The sequence below is a fragment of the Typopeltis vanoorti genome, chromosome 6 (genome assembly GCF_054136105.1).
Source record: "Typopeltis vanoorti isolate ZY-2024b chromosome 6, IOZ_Tvanoo_1.0, whole genome shotgun sequence".
Taxonomy (NCBI): Eukaryota; Metazoa; Arthropoda; class Arachnida; order Uropygi; family Thelyphonidae; genus Typopeltis; species Typopeltis vanoorti.
The window spans coordinates 37,424,955-37,444,931 of record NC_143554.1 but is presented as its reverse complement, the minus strand read 5'-3'; the positions used below and the strand labels follow the sequence as shown (position 1 = coordinate 37,444,931).

Sequence of the window (19,977 nt, the reverse complement as noted above, 5' to 3'; positions counted from 1 at the left end):
TGAGCTCTGTTTTATTTCTCTACAAATATTTGGTTTCATGATTATGGATTCAAGATTATATTTTAGCATAATCAGCATAATCTCAAGTTCAAAATATTCTGATGTTTTGAAATGATTATTCTGAACTTGAGATTATGCAGATTACAATAAAATATTTGTTTGAACATCTGCTATGAGGATGGTCATTCTACAGTATTTCTTTTCCCAGTTAGCGAAGGGTTTTATGCTTATTTCTTGATATCTTGTCTTCTATTGGCATTGCAGGTCATCAGCATTCATGCTTCCATTACCAAAAGCTGTATCTCAGAAATACAAAGATTCCAGACCCATGTCTGAATAAAGGTATTTATATTAAAAATATTAATATAAATACCTACTGGAAAGGTTTAATTCTGTTCTGCAGGTGGGCTAAGGTTCGATAATCAAGAACATCTGCTCTAGAGACCAAACACGGTACTTTTTCAAGCCACTTCAGGCCTCTAATAATCAATAGTAAAAAAAATTGTCTAGAACCTAAAAGCTCCCACAAACATCCATGCCATGATGAGATTTAAACTGCTGCTCACTGGAGAGCAGAGATCCAGGCCAACCAGAATGGACTGACTAGCTAAATGAATAATGCCTTCTTCACTGGGTTGTTATAAAAAAAATCAGTGAAGAAGGCAGTAGGTGCAGTTTCTTTTTGGAAAGAAACTATGCCTAATGTCTAGTGGTTGGAGAGTAGGTGTAGAAAAATACATACAACAATCACATTTTAAAACAAGAATCACATACTTCACAAAGGCAACATAATAAAATGAAAGCAATTAATGTGCATACACTCACATACGTAAAATAATTCAGTAGTATGAAAACTCAGTTAAGATATTTTTTTAATTCATTCAAAAAATAAATGTTTGTTTTCTTCAAAAAAACTCATTACTCTTTGTAATGTGTCCATTATTTCCAAAACCAAAATCACATTAAATAAGTTTAAATTAAAATTAATCATTTCTGAACAATAATTTTTAATATCTTAATGGTTCTTACTACAGGTCCTGTATATACAACAGCATCCTTGGTTCTTCTTGTGAATGGAGATGAAGTCCTATATAGCTTAGTAGGTAAACCATTTTTACCAAATCTAAAACAAAATATCAATTAATATAACAGCAGGTAAGTCTTCAGTAATGAAAGCTACATATAAATTCTCAATACATATTTATTTGGTTATGTGCAGATATCACTCTTCTACCTACTCCAGTTTTTCAATAAAATAATTAAGCTTCAAATTAGAAACATAAGCAGACATAATCTTACAAAATAGGGAACAGAAGGCTTAAGTTAAATTGAGTACTTGTAAAATTTTCACACACAAAACAGTTTAACAGAAAGATTCTGAAGAGTGCCATGACAGCTTTAGTAAGGTAACAAATGGTCAAAGTGCATTGCTAAACACAAGTATGTATTGCTAAAATCCTCAAGCCACTCAGTATTTATGTACTATTTTGTACTCTCTGGAAAATCTTCACTTTTTTTTTTTTTTTTTTTTTTTTTTGAGTCTGAAAGATCTGCTTCTGTGTGTCATGAGGAACATACACACATATCAAGTATTATCAACGGTAACAATCTGGCCTTGCAGAACTTTTCTACTAAGCATAAGATCTTGTGAAAAAACACAAAAATTTTACATAATAGTACATTCCTTATAGAATGTCTTTATACAGAAAGCCTAAAGTTGTTGTTTTTTATTGTATGTGTGTGTGCTAAAATGCCTATGATACACAAGTATTTAATTGTAAAATTTTCACCTAATTTAAGTCTTCAATTCTTTATTTTGCAAGAAAATAAAGAAGTATATGTTGTTCAGCAAAGTTAATAAAACACTTTGAAATAGTGTAACTCATGCAGTTTGTGAGGAAGTAGAACTAAAGAACAAAGTTTAGTATTGTGTTGTACAATATAATAACAATGAAATGAGGAGACAGTAAGAAAAGTCAGATAGATATAAGGGACATTACATAGGAGTATATAAAAATTACTAAAAAGATTGTATTGGAGAAATCAATGCAATATGCTCAAAAATATGGTCACATTAAATCAGGGCAGTATATGTTCCCAATTTAATGGCCAAACAGGCCTGACAGCAAAGGATCATGCTTGATTCTTAGAAGGGTATCTATGAGATTCTGTGGTACCAAGTGACTGAGTTGCTGCTGGCATGCAATATGACACCTACCCATGTTCAATTAGATTTAAGTCTAGTGATCATGATGGCCTCTGCAGTCATTAGATATCTTTTCACAGAGCTCAAGTGGTGGAGGAGTACTTTGGATAATGGCACTGCCATGCCTGAAAAGAAAATATGAGTCAACTACATCCCCCCCCCTACAAATCTGTTCTCAGTACTTCTCCACAGTTGCAGTATATTAATCACTATTCTGCCCACATGAGAACATTGCCTACACTATAAGTGACCCTTTATCTTATGTTGTAGGAATGGAACAGAATGAGAATGTCTCTTCAGATCAAACAATGTCTAAAACACATTTGTAGGATAAAACAGGACTTATTAGAGAATAGAACTGTATGATAATTCTCGTGGAAAGGCTTAGACGTTGGTTATGCATTTTTTACTAAATATTTTAAGGAAATTACAACGTAAACTAGGATATATATTAAAATAAATTTTAACATACTTCAATATTTCAGCAATGTCACATTGCCATTTTCAAGGAACTCAAGAACAAGAGACGTGCACGCAGGCACAACAAACAGTAAGTGAGGAAGAAGCAGGAAGCTATTGTTTCTCCTAAAGTCCTGATGGTGCCCCCTAGCAGGCAATGTTGGTATTCTTGGGCGATTGGGCTGAAGGTCTTCTGATGTAGGTTTCCCAAATTTTAGGCAGTCTCGTGCAGCCAAATTTGTTGAGGTTTGGTTTGTTTCTTAGGACTGATTCCATGAAAAGCCTTTTATATTTGTATTTACTACGGTGTATTATCGTGGCTTTCGTCCACCATATTCTATGGGCAGGTATCCAGTGCATGGTCAGCAAGACCAGAGTGGCTGTATTGGTGAAACCGGATGTAGTCCTTGGGTTCTGAAATTCTGATATTTGCTGTCCTGCCTGTTTGGCCAAAGTAGGACAGCTTACAGCTGCAAGGGACCTGGTATACACTAGGTAGGTCCAGGGAGGGAGGTTGGTCTTTAGTAGAGTAGATAAGGGATACCAATTTTTTATATGGTCTGTTAAAAAAAAAAAAAATTGGCATCCCTTATCTACTAAAGACCAACCCCCACCCCTCTAAACCTACCTGGTGTATACCAGGTCCCTTGCAGCTGTAAGCTGTCCTACTTTGGCCAAACAGGCAGGACAGCAAATATCAGAATTTCAGAATACAAGGACTACATCCGGTTTCACCAATACAGCCACTCTGGTCTTGCTGACCATGCACTGGATACCTGCCCATAGAATATGGTGGAAAAAAGCCATGATAATACACCATAGTAAATACAAATATGAAAGGCTTTTCATGGAATCGGCCCTAAGAAACAATCCAAACCTCAACAAATTTGGCTGCATGAGACTGCCTAAAATTTGGGAAACCTACATCAGAAGACCTTCAGCCCAATCGCCCAAGAATACCAACATTGTCCACTAGGGGCACCATCAGTACTTTAGGAGAAATAATAGCTTCCTGCTTCTTCCTCACTTACTGTTTGTTGTGCCTGCGTGCACATGTCTTGTTCTTAAGTTCCTTGAAATTGGCAACGTGACGTTGCCGAAATATTGAAGTATATTAAAATTTATTTTAATGTATATCCTAGTTTACGTTGTAATTTTCTTAAATTATTTAGTAAAAAAAGAACTGTATGGAATTTATCAGGACTTCACACTACATGTTCATGGCACCAATTTCAATGAGTTCTGCAGTAGTTTGTGGTTAATGGAATACAAAGCACTGGCTTCCCTGTGTAGAGTCCACTTGAATTACTTCCTAATACAGTCTATTTGGAAATGTAGGATTCTATTTTGCTGCCAAAGCCAAATAGCAGCCTGTTCTGGTTTGCTTAGCCCTTGAACAACCTTCATTCTTCTTGTAAATGGTTCCTGAAACTGTATCCATAGTCCTGAAACAATACATTGTGACACATATATGTGACACGATTGTGGCATACATTATGACAAGCCAATGTACCACATTTGCCTTCAACTGCCTGGCTTCAGGTAATCCATCGTGTCGCCATCTTAAAGAATGATTTAAACGATGATTTGCCATCCAGAAGGTACTGAAGACGTTAACTAAACCATTGAGCAAGACAAAAAAAAAAAAACAGGAATGAAGTGACTGTAGTCACAACATTACAACAGGTTTTTGCAGACATGAGTAATGTGCATTGTGTGTGGACCTTTTGAGTGGTAAATCAAATTCTATTGGATATTTGTTATCTGTATGCCAGAATACCTATTATATCAAATATTTGGCTTTGGAAACACTGTTAACAACATTTTGTTCTGTTACCCTTTCTTTTAGGCTTACACGATGATCCGAATGCATTTTTGAAAATTATGGAGACAACTACCGTGTTTGAATAAAAACTTCATCATCATCATCATCATCATCAAATTCCTGCCATGTACCCTCAAGGGGTGTACAGGATATGACAGTACTACATGAAAAAATTATATCATTACTAACTTCCTATCTACAATTTTCCTCCAAATCAGTCTGTTACTTGTCAAGACTCCAACATTATCAGATCTTATATTTCTATCGTGTAAAGCACTTTGTACCGTATCAATCCACCTATATCTTGGTCTTCCTCTGGGTCGTTTTCCTGCCAACCTGGCAGAGAACACTTGTTTTGCTAATCTTTCCTCTCCCACTCTATTTAAGTGACCATACCATCTGAAATTAGCTCTGCTAACGCATTCCTGGATGCTGACAATGTCAAGTTCTTTCCTAATATCCTCATTTTTAATATGATATTGCCATTGATGCCATCTGTTCATGCCTCTAATCTTTCTCAGGACTCTCATATCTGCGGTCTCTAGTCTTTGGTCAAGTGTTTTTCTTCTGACCCAGCTCTCAGATCCATAAGTTAAAATTGGTTTGAACACAGTCTTGTATACAGCTAATTTAGTGTTCCGACTAATTTCTTTCTTATTCCATATGAATTTATTCAATTGACTTCCTACCATACCAGCTTTGCTGATTCTGTTGTCTATTTCTATATTTAGTTTACCATCTTCAGTAAAAATTGTGCCTAAGTAGCTGAAATGTTTTACTTGTTCCACAGGTTCTCCATTCACAACACAGTTGACATTTTCAATGATTCTGCCTATTTTCATTATCTTTGTCTTTTTATTGCTGACCTTCATACCATATCTATTACAACAGCTATTCAATTTAGTCAGAGAATCTTGCAGACTTGTAGCGGATTTATTTAGAAGTATAACATCATCCGCATAAAGCAAAGAGCTGACATTAACATCTCCAATTTTGATATCAGGTTTAATACCACATTCCTTCATAATGTGATCCATATAGATAATGAATAACAGAGGGGATAATGTACATCCTTGTCTCACACCAGATTTAACATTAAACCATCTTCCTGTACTTCCTTCAATTCTAACTGCTGACTCACAACTCAAATAAAGACTAAGTATTGCTTGATATAATGCCCCATTGACACCATATAACTGCAGCGTATTGAATAGCTTCTCTCTTGGCACCTAGTCATATGCCTTTTCCAAATCGACAAAACTTAAATACAGATCTTTGTTATATTCCCATGCTTTCTCGACTATTTGTCGTAAAGTGAAGATCTGATCCTGACAGCCTCTATTTGGCCTGAATCCAGCTTGTTCTTCACCAAGCTTTTCTTCCACAATTCTTCTCAACCGTTTCTCAAGTATACTTGCATAGATCTTGCCAGGAACACTCAGTAGGGAAATACCTCTGTAATTCTCACATTCAGTTTTATTTCCCTTTTTATATATGGGTACTATGAGAGCTCTACTCCAATCATCGGGAATTCGTCCCTCTGTCCAGGCTCTCTGAACTATGCAGTGCAGCCACTGTAAGACTCTTATACCACCATACTTCAGCATTTCTGGTCGAATATCATCTACTCCTGCTGCCTTTCCACATTTCAAGCCTTTGATGGCTTTTTCTACTTCAAGTATGGATATGTATTCCTGACTGCATGCCTGGTCAGTGTTTTTTATCACTGTGCTGTCATCACTGCTTGTTTCATTTAGCAGTTTTTCAAAGTAATTACTCCATACTTCAAGGATATCTTTTTCTCCTGTTTTCATTTCACCTTTATCATCTCTAATTCCTTTTACAGCACTCTTTCCTCCATTCCTAAGCTTCTTCAACAACCTCCAGAATATTTTGCCACCTTCTTGATATTTATTTTCTATATTCTTGCCAAAGTCCACCCATGACTTTTGTTTAGCTAGTTTTACACACTGTTTAGCTTTCTTACATTTGTCTCTGTATTCTGTAAGAGTAAAAGCTGACTTATTTGCCAGGAACTTTTGATATGCTTTCTTCTTTTCCTTCACTGCCTCTTTAACTTCATGTGTCCACCAGGGAGTTCTGATTTTTTTATCTTTGCACACAACCTCACCACATGCCTCTCTGGCAGAATCAATCAATGTTTCCTTCAGAGTTTGCCACTGAATCTCCAAGGTTTGATTCCTGTTCTCAAACTCTTTCATTTTCTTTTCAATAATATTTCTGTATTTTAGTCTACAGTTTACATCTGAGAGCTGCTCAACTTTTATTCGCTTTAAAACTTTCTTACATGTTATTCTTTTCAATATGAAATTCAATTTTATCCTGCTCAAGACTAAATAGTGATCACTTCCAATTTCAAATCCTCTGTACACTCTGGTGTCCTGCACCAGGGAGAAAACATCACTATCAACAATAACATAGTCAATGAGACTTTTCTTATTCCTAGCATCTTCTCTCCATGTGAATTTGTGCACATTTTTATGTTGGAACATGGTGTTAGTAATAACCAGTCCATGTCCTGAGCAGAAATCCAACAGATATTTGCCATTATTATTAGCTTTGCTCTTTTCTCCAAATTTTCCCAAAATATTTTTGTATGTCTCACAATCATTTCCTACTCTACTATTTAGATCCCCAACAAGGACCAACTTTTCCTTTTTCATTGTGTCAGTTGCTTTTTCTAAAGCCTCAAAAAATTCCTCCACTTCTACCTCAGTAGAACCTTCTGTGGGACCATAGGAACAAATAAGTCTCATTGTCCAGTTCCCCATTCTCATATTTGCCCACATTACTCTACTTGAGACTGACTGCCATTCAAGAAGATTAGCCTCGTATTTTGTGTTGAATACTATGGCTACTCCTTCTTTTCCTTGATTGTTATTGCCTGAATATAACATTTTGTATTTATTGCTCAGAAAGATCTCACCAGTTTTGGTCTTTTTTGTTTCAGTCACCCCTATTATGTCGATCTGGTACTTATCTAATTCCTCAGCTAGCTCCATTTCTTTGCCATTCAGGCTTCTTACGTTGATAGTACCGATCTTTAATTCTGGTGATGTTGAGTTGGGGTTTGTTTTCAGATTTGTTCCAGTAGCTGACTTTTCGCTGTTCGCCCTGGTTCCCTGGCAAAAACAACGGGGGCCTTGTTTAACCGGGCGACGCCCCAGCCGGCATGAAATTTTGTCATGTTGTACCATCATTTTTTATTTTGGTTTAACCAATAAGAATACAATTTGGTCGGCTAAATCCCAAATTGCCAGCCCATCCTCGTTCGTTCAGTATCAAAGTAGATACCCAACAGGGTGCACCACGAGAAGGTGAGGATTGGACATTAGGTCAGAAGCCCTGGTCGGTTCTCCGCATTCCTTTAAAGGCTATGTGGAGGTCTCCTCTCAGTTATACAGCTTTGACCCTTAAGCACCCCGAATAAAAACTTTAGTTTAATATAACTAAAATCTACATTCGACGTTTTGATCTTTATGTCAAGGTTATCTCCTGGAGCATATAACTAGAAAACAAGCTACACTACAATCAAACTGGTTTGTTAAAGTTACTGACCAACTGCTACAACAATTGTTGCCCTGACCTCTGGTGGAAAAAAAAAAAAAATTATACATTAATGCTAGAGTCCCATTATTAGTGTTATCTGTTGGTTGTAGACATACATTGGGTGCAACAACAAGTTTATGTATCTATCTATATACATATATTAACATCATGATTATACATGTACATTCCAGCCAGTTGGTATGGAATGGTTTCTAATAATAACTGAAGATTGGCTAGAGTCCTGAATTATGCTGGATCTTATATATTAGGTGGGCTGAATGTGTGCATCCAGATCCTTGGAATTTTCATGCCATTTTTGTTGTTGATATTTCGGTGGTTTATCAGGATTTCGCAGCTTCCTTAACTTTCCTTTCATACCAGGTTTTTGTGTGGTGTAAAGAGTGGTTGCTTTTCCAGTTGATTTGGTGTAAGGTGTTGAGCACGTGATCTGAGATGCCTGCTTCACCATAATGGTTATATTTAATGTGTTCTTTCTTGCGTATAGGGATTGTCTGTTCTGTTTCACCAATGTACGGTAAGTTACAGGTGCAGCAGATGCAATAGACTCCAGGATGTGCCAATGGGAGGAGAGGATCCTTAGAGGAGCTGAATATGGTTTTAAGTTTAGTGGGTGGTTTAAAGGTGGCATTGAGGTTATAATGTTGTAGGATTCTGTTGATTTTTTCTGATAATTCTTTAATGTATGGGATGGCTATGGTTTTACTGTAATCTAGATTCGTTTTTGTTGTTGTTTTATGGAGTATTTTATTAATAGTATTTTTGTTATAGCCATTATTTATGAATGTGTCGCTGATGATTTTTAGTTCTTGTTTCTGGGCTTGCTGGTTAGAGCAAATTGTTGTAGCTCTGTTTTTAAGGGTGTTAATGACACCATATTTTTGTGATGGGTGGTGGTATGAATTAGCATGTATGTATTGGCCAGTGTGTGTCGGTTTTTGGTAGACCGTGAAGGACAGACTGCCTGAAGGAAGATGTGTGACTAGGGCTCTTGATTCCGCCATGCTAAGACCTACAGTCTGACTTAGATACATTGACGACTTGTTCACGATCTGGCAGCACGAGTGCCAAACGCTAAACACATTCCTTAGTTACCTGAACAAACAACACAAATGCATACAATTTACCATCGAAATTGAAAATCAAAACTCACTCCCATTCCTAGACACACTAGTGCACCTGTAACTTACCGTACATTGTACCGCTGAACCTGTAACTTACCGTACATTGGTGAAACACGACAGACAATCCCTATACGCAAGAAAGAACACATTAGACACATTAAATATAACCATTATGGTGAAGCAGGCCTCTCAGATCACGTGCTCAACACCTTACACCAAATCAACTGGAAAAGCACCTACTCTTTACACCACACAAAAACCTGGCATGAAAGGAAATTTAAGGAAGCCTGCGAAATCCTGATAAACCACCCAAATATCAACAACAAACATGGCATGAAAATTCCAAGGATCTGGATGGCACACATTCAGCCCACCTAATATATAAGATCCAGCATAAGTCAGGACTCTAGCCAATCTTCAGCTAGTATTAGAAACCATTCCATACCAACTGGCTGGAATGAACATGTATAATCATGATGTTAATATATGTATATAGATAGATTACATAGACTTATTGTTGCACCCAATGTATGTCTACAATCAACAGATAACACTGATAATAGGACACTAGCAATGATGTATAATTCCCCCCCCCCAGAGCAGGTCAACAATTGTTGTAGCAGTTGGTCAGTGACTTTATGTAGCTTGTGTAGCTTACTGTAGCTTGTTTTCTGTGTATAGTTATATGCTCCAGAAGATGACCTTGGCATAAAGGTCTAAATGTCGAATGTAGATTTTAATTATATTAAACTAAAGTTTTTATTCAAACACGGTAATTGTCTCCATAATTTTCAAAAATGCATTTTGTTCTGTTAATTTTGTGGAGCAAAGTATTATTTAGTGCACATGTTTTTCGAAGCTAAAGTGTTAACAATGAGTTTAAAAAGAGTGACTATTCTAGTTCTCAGTACGCTGGATAAAAAATAAAAATAAATAAATAAATAAAAACACGCTTATATATAAAAATAAACAAAAATAAAAACTCCCAAATTTTGTGTATTAGTAGTTACAGTAAGAAATGGGGTTGATATATGAAACTATTTTAGGTGAGGTGAATTCAACTACAAGATTAGATATATAATAATGGTAACACAAATGCCCTTCTACATAAATCTAGTAATGGACAGAGTTCTAACTTTCCTGAATTCTTTATTTCATTTTTATTTGAAGAGCCTCAGTGACTTAGTCAGTAGTGATGATACCCTTTTGCTGAAAAGATCATGTGTAAGTTTATGAGGCATCTTTATAAGGGAGCGTAAAACAAGTTAGGCACAGTAAATAACTTTAATGCAATTAGCACATTTCATACCATAATTAACAGATCATCATCAGTGTGAAACAAAACAAATAATTCCAAGAGCTGGAATACAAAACAAATGTAACAAGCAATTAACCCATAACCTTTATGAGGGCTTAAAAGTGAACTAGCAGCTTCAAACAAAGGTAGGTTTTTTCCTTCAAAGGAACTGAGTTCATTAGAAGAAACCTTCTGTTTTTCATTTCTTCAAACTAACCAGAGAACACATGCAACTGACAGACATAGCTGACTCCTCAGATAGGATTAATCGCCATACCATACTATTAATTAGGCTTACACAATGAAAAGTAAATCATCTGACTTACACACTGTTATTCAAATATCATGTTTAATGCAACATTCTTTCATAATGTGATATTAACATATGATAAATAAGAGCGGAATAAGTCTGCACGAATATTCCCTGAAAGCTGTGCACATGTGTGCACTGGTCAGAAAGGGAGCATATATATAACCAGTAACTGCATGCACAAAATTTTTTTCTTTCAGAATTTGCAATTTAAGGTCAATCATTTTTGAACACACTATAAGAATGAATTATCTGATAAATCATACTTGTCACTAATTTTATTTAGTAATTTCTCTAGTGTCTCCACTCCTCCAGTATTACTTTAACCCACTCCAAATTAATATACTCTAATTAATTACTTTTAGCCTACACCATATAGACAAACTGACTCTGATGTTGATAAAAGTTGCAGCAATATATTTGTATAGAGTATCTACATGGACTTTTTCCACTTCTGCAAATTCAATTTACTTATACTGATACTCCATATCAGGAACCATTGCAAACAGTGAAAAGTCAGCTACTGGAACCCTGATGAAAACTGAAGGAAAGGAGGATTTGTTCAACTTGAACTGAGTGATGTCCCAGCTAACATGAAATATCATCAGGTCGTACCATCATGTTTATTTCTGGTTTAAGCCAACAGAGATTATAGTTTGCTTGGCTAAGTCCTAAACTACAAGTTTATGATTTTTAAAAGTTTTTATGTTTGACCTTATGGCAAAGCATGCAGTAGAAAGATTGATGCAAGATAATCACAATGACATTAAGAAACTTAAAGCGATGGAATGTTTATATTATCATTACTAAATGAATTTGTTGAAACAGAGACGAAGGGCTCTGGAAACCACCTGTTTGGGGGAAGTTTCCCAGGCCAACCACTACCATTGAAAATACATCATGACTTGTGCATTTCCTTTCCTGGCTTAGAGGAAAATGTTGATTTTTACTATATCATACCCTTCTTCTATTTCTATCCCTGGACCCTTCCAGTGCTGAGAATTTAATTCATCAGCATTGTTAGGAACCTACCAATTCTCTTGCAATTTGCTGTAATATCTGCCTGCAATATGCAGGCAGATATTCCCTCTAATACCACAAACATATTCTCATCAAGATTTTGTATATTCTAAGCACATCCAGTTCATCTACTTATACATCCTCCTTCTCATCACATTAGCCACTGCATGACCTCCACCTGGTTGATATACTCTTGCCAATTAAACTATTTTTTTCACTGCTATCTTCTTCCTACCATCTGCATTTCTTAAAATTATCCTTCCACAATCATTCCACTAAACCATGAAATTTGCATGTAGCAAAAAAGAATGTTTTCTCTCTGTTACAGAAATATCACTGGAAAGTACAATATAAAAATTGTAATATGCACACAGGCAAAATAAAGTGAAAATTATTAGACTTAAAACCTGATGTCCTACGAATGACACCATCGACAGGCACTAATGGTGCCCAATAGATAGTGTCATTTGATAGTTGCATCAAAATTTCTTATGATGAATTGAAGAGTTGAGAAGAGGAATTAATTAAAGAATAGGGACATGTAGTGTGGAATGAAATATTTGCATGGTTACAACAGTGACTGTCCATGTCACTATATTCAGATTCTCTCTCTCTCTCCAGAATCTGTCAGAGCAAGTAGACCTCCTGATGCTAATATACTATCTAATGCATATTGCCATGTATACTGTCTATACTGTTTAATGGCTTACTTGTGCAGAGGTTTGGGGTTGCTACAGTTCATTTGGCAGCCCATAAAGGTTATCATAAACACTGCATTTAAGGAGAGGAAGGAAAAAAAAAAACAGGTTTGGGGACCAAACATAACAACAGCCACTTCAAGCATTGAATTATAATTATTAGGAACACATATTCAGAAGAATAGTATACTTTTCTTTCTTTTTTTTTTTTTTTTTGCAAATATATGGGCCTGAAACTAACAAGTCACCATCAGCACATAAGCAAATTCATGAAGTGATACGTGAATAATGAAATTTTACTTCTTGTTACAGATCTGTACAACATGATAGAGTGACACCATACTATGGGTGGTTACAAAATACAGTTATCTACCATTTATCCAACCACAGTGGGAAGGCAATTTGCAGTTCTGATAATTGAAGGGTCAGATAAAGTGAAGTACAATTACATAGTGCTATACAATTACGTCAGTTGACATATATGGGTAGGATATTGAATGATCACTGTTTTGAAGATAGAGTAAATGGTAGATCACTATAAAATGAAATTAAAATAAAAACTAAAAATTAAATTAATAAAATAATAAATAAAATAAAATAATAATAAACAATGCAATAAAATAAAATAATAATAAAATTTCATCAATAAAATAATTAAATTAATGGGATTAAAAGGAAGAGGAACAAAAAAAGGAGGGAGTGAGGGAATTACTGCTCGCCACTTATCAGAATGAGACTCTCCCAAATCTTTATAATGGACAGATAGTCATTCCAATTTAAGTTTGGATAGTATATAAGTATTTCAGCACTCTCTTTGAACAGTCACACAAATTTAAACGCTTGCTCACAGTAGATCAAAAACGCACTCGCATAAAAATCTCTGAACAGTGCTTGGAGCATTTTAACAAGAATTTAAACTGATTTTGTGTGTCTATTTATTACTATGGATGAGACTTGGATTCATCATTACACACCAGATTCCAAACAGCAGTCAAAACAGTGGACAGAAGCTGGTTCTTCAGCGCCAAAGAAGACAAAGTCGGTTCCATCAGCAGGAAAGCTCATGGCATCGGTGTTTTGGGATGCTAAAGGCATTTTGTTTATTAATTATCTTGAAAAGGGTAAAACAGTAACCAGGGAATATTATTCCGATCTTTTAACCAGACCAGACGAAAATATTCATGAGAAAACACCCAGTTTGGAGAAGAAAAAAAATCATCTTTCAATAAAAATAATTTTGAAATTATAAATTCATTTTTTTCATTGTTAAGCCAAGAACGTTTCATACCACCCTCATATAGACTACTTTCTTTTTCGTCTGTAGTTGTTAAGATTTTGGAGAAATTAGTGAGAAATTGAATACAGCATTAGACAGATGAGTGTAATGTTATCTGTGAGGGTCAGCATGGATTTGTTAAGTGGTGCTCTTGGTTTATAATCTACTTGCCTATTATTATTATTATTATTATTTGACACCTCCAGGGAGTCCAAAGACTCATCGAGGATTTCACTTTATCATCATGATCAAGTGAAAAGAGCAGTTGATGAGGAAAAGCATATACACCCATTATTTTGGATTTTACAAAGGCACTTGACAGGATACCACATGATAAGCTGATATTTAAGTTTCAGCATATAGGTTTGGATATAAGGTTAGTGAATTTGATTAGGGATTGGATGGCTAATAGGTGCCAGAGAGTCATGTATGAGGGAGCAGTATCAAGGAAGCAGAAGATTACAAGTGGGTCCCTTGAAACTCAGTACTGGGACCTGTATTATTTAATCTTTATATCAATGACACTGTCAATAGACTGCAGAGAGAGAGAGAGAGAGAGAGATATTCAGTGATTTGCATATGATGTGAAGCTGGGAAGGGTTATTAGTAATAGTGCTGATGTGGTAGATCTTCAGTAGGATCTGAATAAGCTAGACAGATGGGCAAACAAATGTGGTTAACAGTTTAATGCAACTAAATGTATGGTCCTGAAGTCTGCTATTCAATGATGGGAAGCGGCACATACTCCGTTGGAGGAACTGCATTAGAGGAAGTGGAAGAGGCAAATTTCTATCAATCATCATCCTTGGAATGATGATTGATAGAAATTTGAAGTTTATGGGATATATCGTAAAGGTAGCGAAGGTAATCCAAAGGACTGATGCAATACTTAGAAGAACACTGACCAGCAGAGAGAGAAGAATTGTGGTTCCATTGTATAAAGTCATAATCAGACCACACCTGGATTACTGTGCTCAGGTTTGATCACTGGGATTTGAAGGGAATAAATTAACATGGGAGAGGGTGCAAAGGCAGATAATAAAAATTATATCAGGACCGTACAGTGTTAGCTATGAGTATATGTGAATTGCAGAGCTTGGTCAATAGAAGAAGAGGGTGATATGTTCGAGGCATTTAAATAGCTGAGGGTTAATTACAGGGTTGATACTTGGGAGTTTTTTCATATGGTTGAAAAATGGAAAGGAATGAGGAATGAAGACAAATGACCATCCCTGGAAGTTATGAATGGAAGTGGTGAGTAAGAGGGCGAGTGTCTTTTTTTTCATGGAAGGTGGTTGTATTGTGGAATGCATTGCTTGATAGGATAGTGAGAGCAAGAACAGTGAATGGGTTTAAGGAATGGCATGACAGACTTTGTGCTGTTTAATTTGGGTCTCACATGATGGGTCTTAGGATTCAATGGAGGTCATGAATAATAATAATAACAACATAAAAAAATTACACCAAAACTTACAAAATGATTTAGATGAAATAATAACAATGAAAGAATTAAAGGACAACCTAAGTACAATAACAAATGGTAAATCAGCAGGACAAGATGGGATAAACTCCAGGCTTTATGAATTTGAGAAAAAAAATTGCACTAGACATCATTAAAATTTTTAACTAAGTATATAGAAATGGACAATTACCAATAGGATGGAATACAAGTATAATGATGCCTATATTTAAAAAAGGGGAATAATATAAAACCTCTAATTACAGAGATATTAGTTTATTGAATACATGCTACAAAATACACAGTAGAATACTTAATGAAAACTTGAACCTATATAATCAAAAAATATTATTAGCATATCAAAATGGATTTAGAACAGGACACTAAAATGGACAGCTTTTTGTTTAAAACTACTTATAGAGAAAAAATAATAATTTAATCAAGAAACTCACCTTTTGTTTAGAGATGATGAAAAAGGATTTGATAAAGTAAGAAGGCATATTACATTACAAAGATATATAATAAAAGAATGAATGTACCTAATATTTTATTACAGGCAATACTGAATATATACAAAGATAATGAAATAAAAATAAATGAGAAAAAAAATGTCTGAAAAACAATCCATAAACCAAGGAGTAAGAGAGTGATATCCTCTATCTCCAACACTCCTTCAATATTTCATCATCATTATCATCATCAAATTCCTGCCATGTACCCTCAAGGGGTGTACAGGATATGATAGTACTACATGAAAAACTACATTATTACTAACTTCCTATCTACAATTTTCCTCCAAATCAGTCTGTTACTTGTCAAGACTCCAACATTATCAGATCTTATATTTCTATCGTCTACGGCACTTTGTACCGTATCAATCCACCTATATCTTGGTCTTCCGTCGTTTTGCTGCCAACCTGGCAGAGAACACTTGCTTTGCTAATCTTTCCTCGCCCCTTCTGTTTAAGTGACCATACCACCTGAGATTAGCTCTGCTAACACATTCCTGGATGCTGACAATGTCAAATTCTTTCCTAATATCCTCGTTTTTAATATGATATTGCCATTGATGCCATCTGTTCACGCCTATAATCTTTCTCAGGACTCTCATATCTGTGGTCTCTAGTCTTTGGTCAAGTGTTTTACTTCTGACCCAGCTCTCAGATACATAAGTTAAAACTGGTTTGAACACTGTCTTGTATACAGCTAATTTAGTGTTCCGACTAATTTCTCTCTTATTCCATATGAATTTATTCGATCGACTTCCCACCATACCAGCTTTGCTGATTCTGTTGTCTATTTCTATATTTAATTTACCATCTTCAGTAAAAATTGTGGCTAAGTAGCTGAAATGTTTTACTTGTTCCACAGGATCTCCATTCACAACACAGTTGACATTTTCAATGACTCTGCCTATTTTCATTGTCTTTTTATTGCTGACCTTCATATCATATCCATTACAACAGCTATTCAATTTAGTCAGAGAATCTTACAGACTTGTAGCGGATTTATTTAGAAGTATAACATCATCCGCATAAAGCAAAGAGCTGACATTAACATCTCCAATTTTGATATCATGTTTAATACCACTTTCCTTCATAATGTGATCCATATAGATAATGAATAACAGAGGGTATAATGTACATCCTTGTCTCACACCAGATTTAACATTAAACCAGCTTCCTGTACTTCCTTCAATTTTAAATGCTGATTTACAACTCAAATAAAGACTAGGTATTGCTTGATATAATGCCCCATTGACACCATATAACTGCAGCGTATTGAATAGCTTCTCTCTTGGCACCTTGTCATATGCCTTTTCCAAATCAACAAAACTTAAATATAGATCTTTGTTATATTCCCATGCTTTCTCAACTACTTGTCGTAAAGTAAAGATCTGATCCTGACAGCCTCTATTTGGCCTGAATCCAGCTTGTTCTTCACCCAGCTTTTCTTACACAATTCTTCTCAACCATTTCTTAAGTATGCTTGCATAGATCTTGCCAGGAACACTCAGTAGGGAAATACCTCTGTAATTCTCAGATTCAGTTTTATTTCCCTTTTTAAATATGGGTACTATGAGAGCTCTACTCCAATCATCGGGAATTTGTCCCTCTGTCCAGGCTTTCTGAACTATGCAATGCAGCAACTGTAAGACTCTTATACCACCATACTTCAGCATTTCTGGTCGAATATCATCTACTCCTGCTGCCTTTCCACATTTCAAGTCTTTGATGGCTTTTTCCACTTCAAGTATGGATATGTATTCCTGACTGCATGCCTGGTCAGTGTTTTTTAACACTGTGCTGTCATCACTGCTTGTTTCATTTAGCAGCTTTCCAAAGTAATTACTTCATACTTCAAGGATATCTTTTTTCTCCCATTTTCATGTCACCTTTATCATCTCTAACTCCTTTTACAGCACTCTTTCCTCCATTCCTAAGCTTCTTCAACAACCTCCAGAATGTTTTGCTACCTTCTTGATATTTATTTTCTATGTTCTTGCCAAAGTCCTCCCATGACTTTTATTTAGTTAGTTTTACAGTGTTTAGCATTCTTGCATCTCATCTCATCTTCCTTATACCCTCTTTTACCTTGCGGTGTCGAGGGTCCATTGATCATCGGACCTCACTCCGTTTACAGGATAAGGTGGTCAGCCTTATGCCCCAGTATATCCTATGGCCTGTAGTGTTGAGTTCTCAAGGCCGGTTTGCCTGCTTTGCGGGATGAAAAACCCCAGAATAAACTGGGGAAAAAACCCTGCTGTCCACGCCCAAGACTGGCTAACTTGGCTATGGCTGAGGAAGATCCTTCAGCTCCTCACGTCACCGACGGGAATCGAACCTAGGACACTCCTTCCCCAGGCATATGGTTGCAAAGCGCATAGCCACTAGGCTAACCACGCGGACATTGTTGCATTTGTCTCTATATTCTCTAAGAGCACAAACTGACTTATTTGACAGGAATTTTTGATATGCTTTCTTCTTTTTCTTCACTGCCTCTTTAACTTCCTGTGTCCACCAGGGAGTTCTGATTTTTTTATCCTTGCGGACAACCTCACCACATGCCTCTCTGGCAGAATCAATCAATGTTTTCTTCAGAGTTTGCCACTGAATCTCCAAGGTTTTATTCCTGTTCTCAAACTCTTTCATTTTCTTTTCAATAATATTTCTGTATTTTAGTCTACAGTTTACATCTGAGAGCTGCTCAACTTTTATTCGCTTTAAAACTTTCTTACATGTTATTCTTTTCAATATGAAATTCAATTTTATCCTGCTCAAGACTAAATAGTGATCACTTCCAATTTCAAATCCTCTGTACACTGAAAACATCACTATCAACAATAACATAGTCAATGAGACTTTTCTTATTTCTTGCTTCTTCTCTCCATGTGAATTTGTGCACATTTTTATGTTGGAACATGGTGATAGTAATAACCAGTCCATGTCCTGAGCAGAAATCCAACAGATATTTGCCATTATTATTAGCTTTGCTCTTTTCTCCAAATTTTGCCAAAACATTTTTTTATGTCTGACAATCACTTCCTACTCTGCTATTTAGATCCCCAACAAGGACCAACTTTTCCTTTTTCATTGTGTTGGTAGCTTTCTCTAGAGCCTCAAAATATTTCTCCACTTCTACCTTAGTAGAACCTTCTGTGGAACCATATGCACAAATAAGTCTCATTGTCCAGTTCCCCATTCTGATATTTGCCCAAATCAATCTACTTGACACTGCCTGCCATTCAAGAAGATGAGCCTCGTATTTTGTGTTGAATACTATGGCTACTCCTTCTTTTCCTTGATTGTCATTGCCTGAATATAACATTTTGTATTTATTGCTCAGAAAGATCTCACCAGTTTTGGTCTTTTTTGTTTCAGTCACCCCTATTATGTCGATCTGGTACTTATCTAATTCCTCAGCTAGCTCCATTTCTTTGCCATTCAGGCTTCTTACGTTGATAGTACCGAATCTTTAACTCTGGTGATGTTGAGTTGGGGTTTGTTTTCAGATTTGTTCCAGTAGCTGACTTTTATATTTATATTAATGAAATATTAATACAGTGGAACACCTTAAATAACCAAGGTATAGAAATTTCCTGGAATAATAAAATAAGTACATTATTATTTGCAGATGATCAGGTAATATTAGATAAAGAAGACAATTTACAAAGAGCAATATATAATTTAAACATTATAGTAGAACAGTTTGGAATGAAAATATCCATAGATAAAACTAAAACAACAGCATTTTGTGGACAAACTCCAGTTAGAAGTAGTTTTTTTTTATATTATTATTATTATCCCATGGTATTATTACACCAGATCATAGAGGTCAAATTCATGTATTTTATACAGCACCTTTTCTGGGTTGTTATAAAGTTCACATTTAGAAATATTCATACAATTTAGTAAATGCATTGGTGATGCTTCCTCGATGTTACAGATTTTGCAGATGGGGAAGACTTTTATGCCATTGCTAAACTTGATTGGTCTTGTGTGGCTAGTCTTGAGGTGAGAGATCATGGTAGTGGCACAGCGATTAAACTTGGAGTTGATGGTAGCTCCTGGTTTTTCTGCTGAATACCAGTGGTGAGTCATGTCCTGGATAATCATCCTTTTATGTTTTCTTTTTGAGTATTTTTAAAAAGATCAAAATCTGTGGTATCACTTGATGTTGCAGCCATTTGGGATGGAATCCATTGGAAAATTATT

At 35.7% G+C, this 19,977-nt stretch overlaps 1 protein-coding gene across 1 annotated transcript in view; it reads right to left on the bottom strand.

Annotated features, from left to right (window-relative positions):
* Positions 1-987: 987 nt before the first annotated feature.
* Positions 988-19,977, bottom strand: part of LOC150105385 (DDB1- and CUL4-associated factor 17-like) — a 108,522-nt gene continuing 89,532 nt past the window's right edge. The window contains exon 4 of the mRNA XM_090393945.1: positions 988-1,123. Within this exon, the coding sequence (XP_090250071.1) occupies positions 988-1,123 (136 nt within the window). The remainder of the gene's footprint in view (positions 1,124-19,977) is intronic.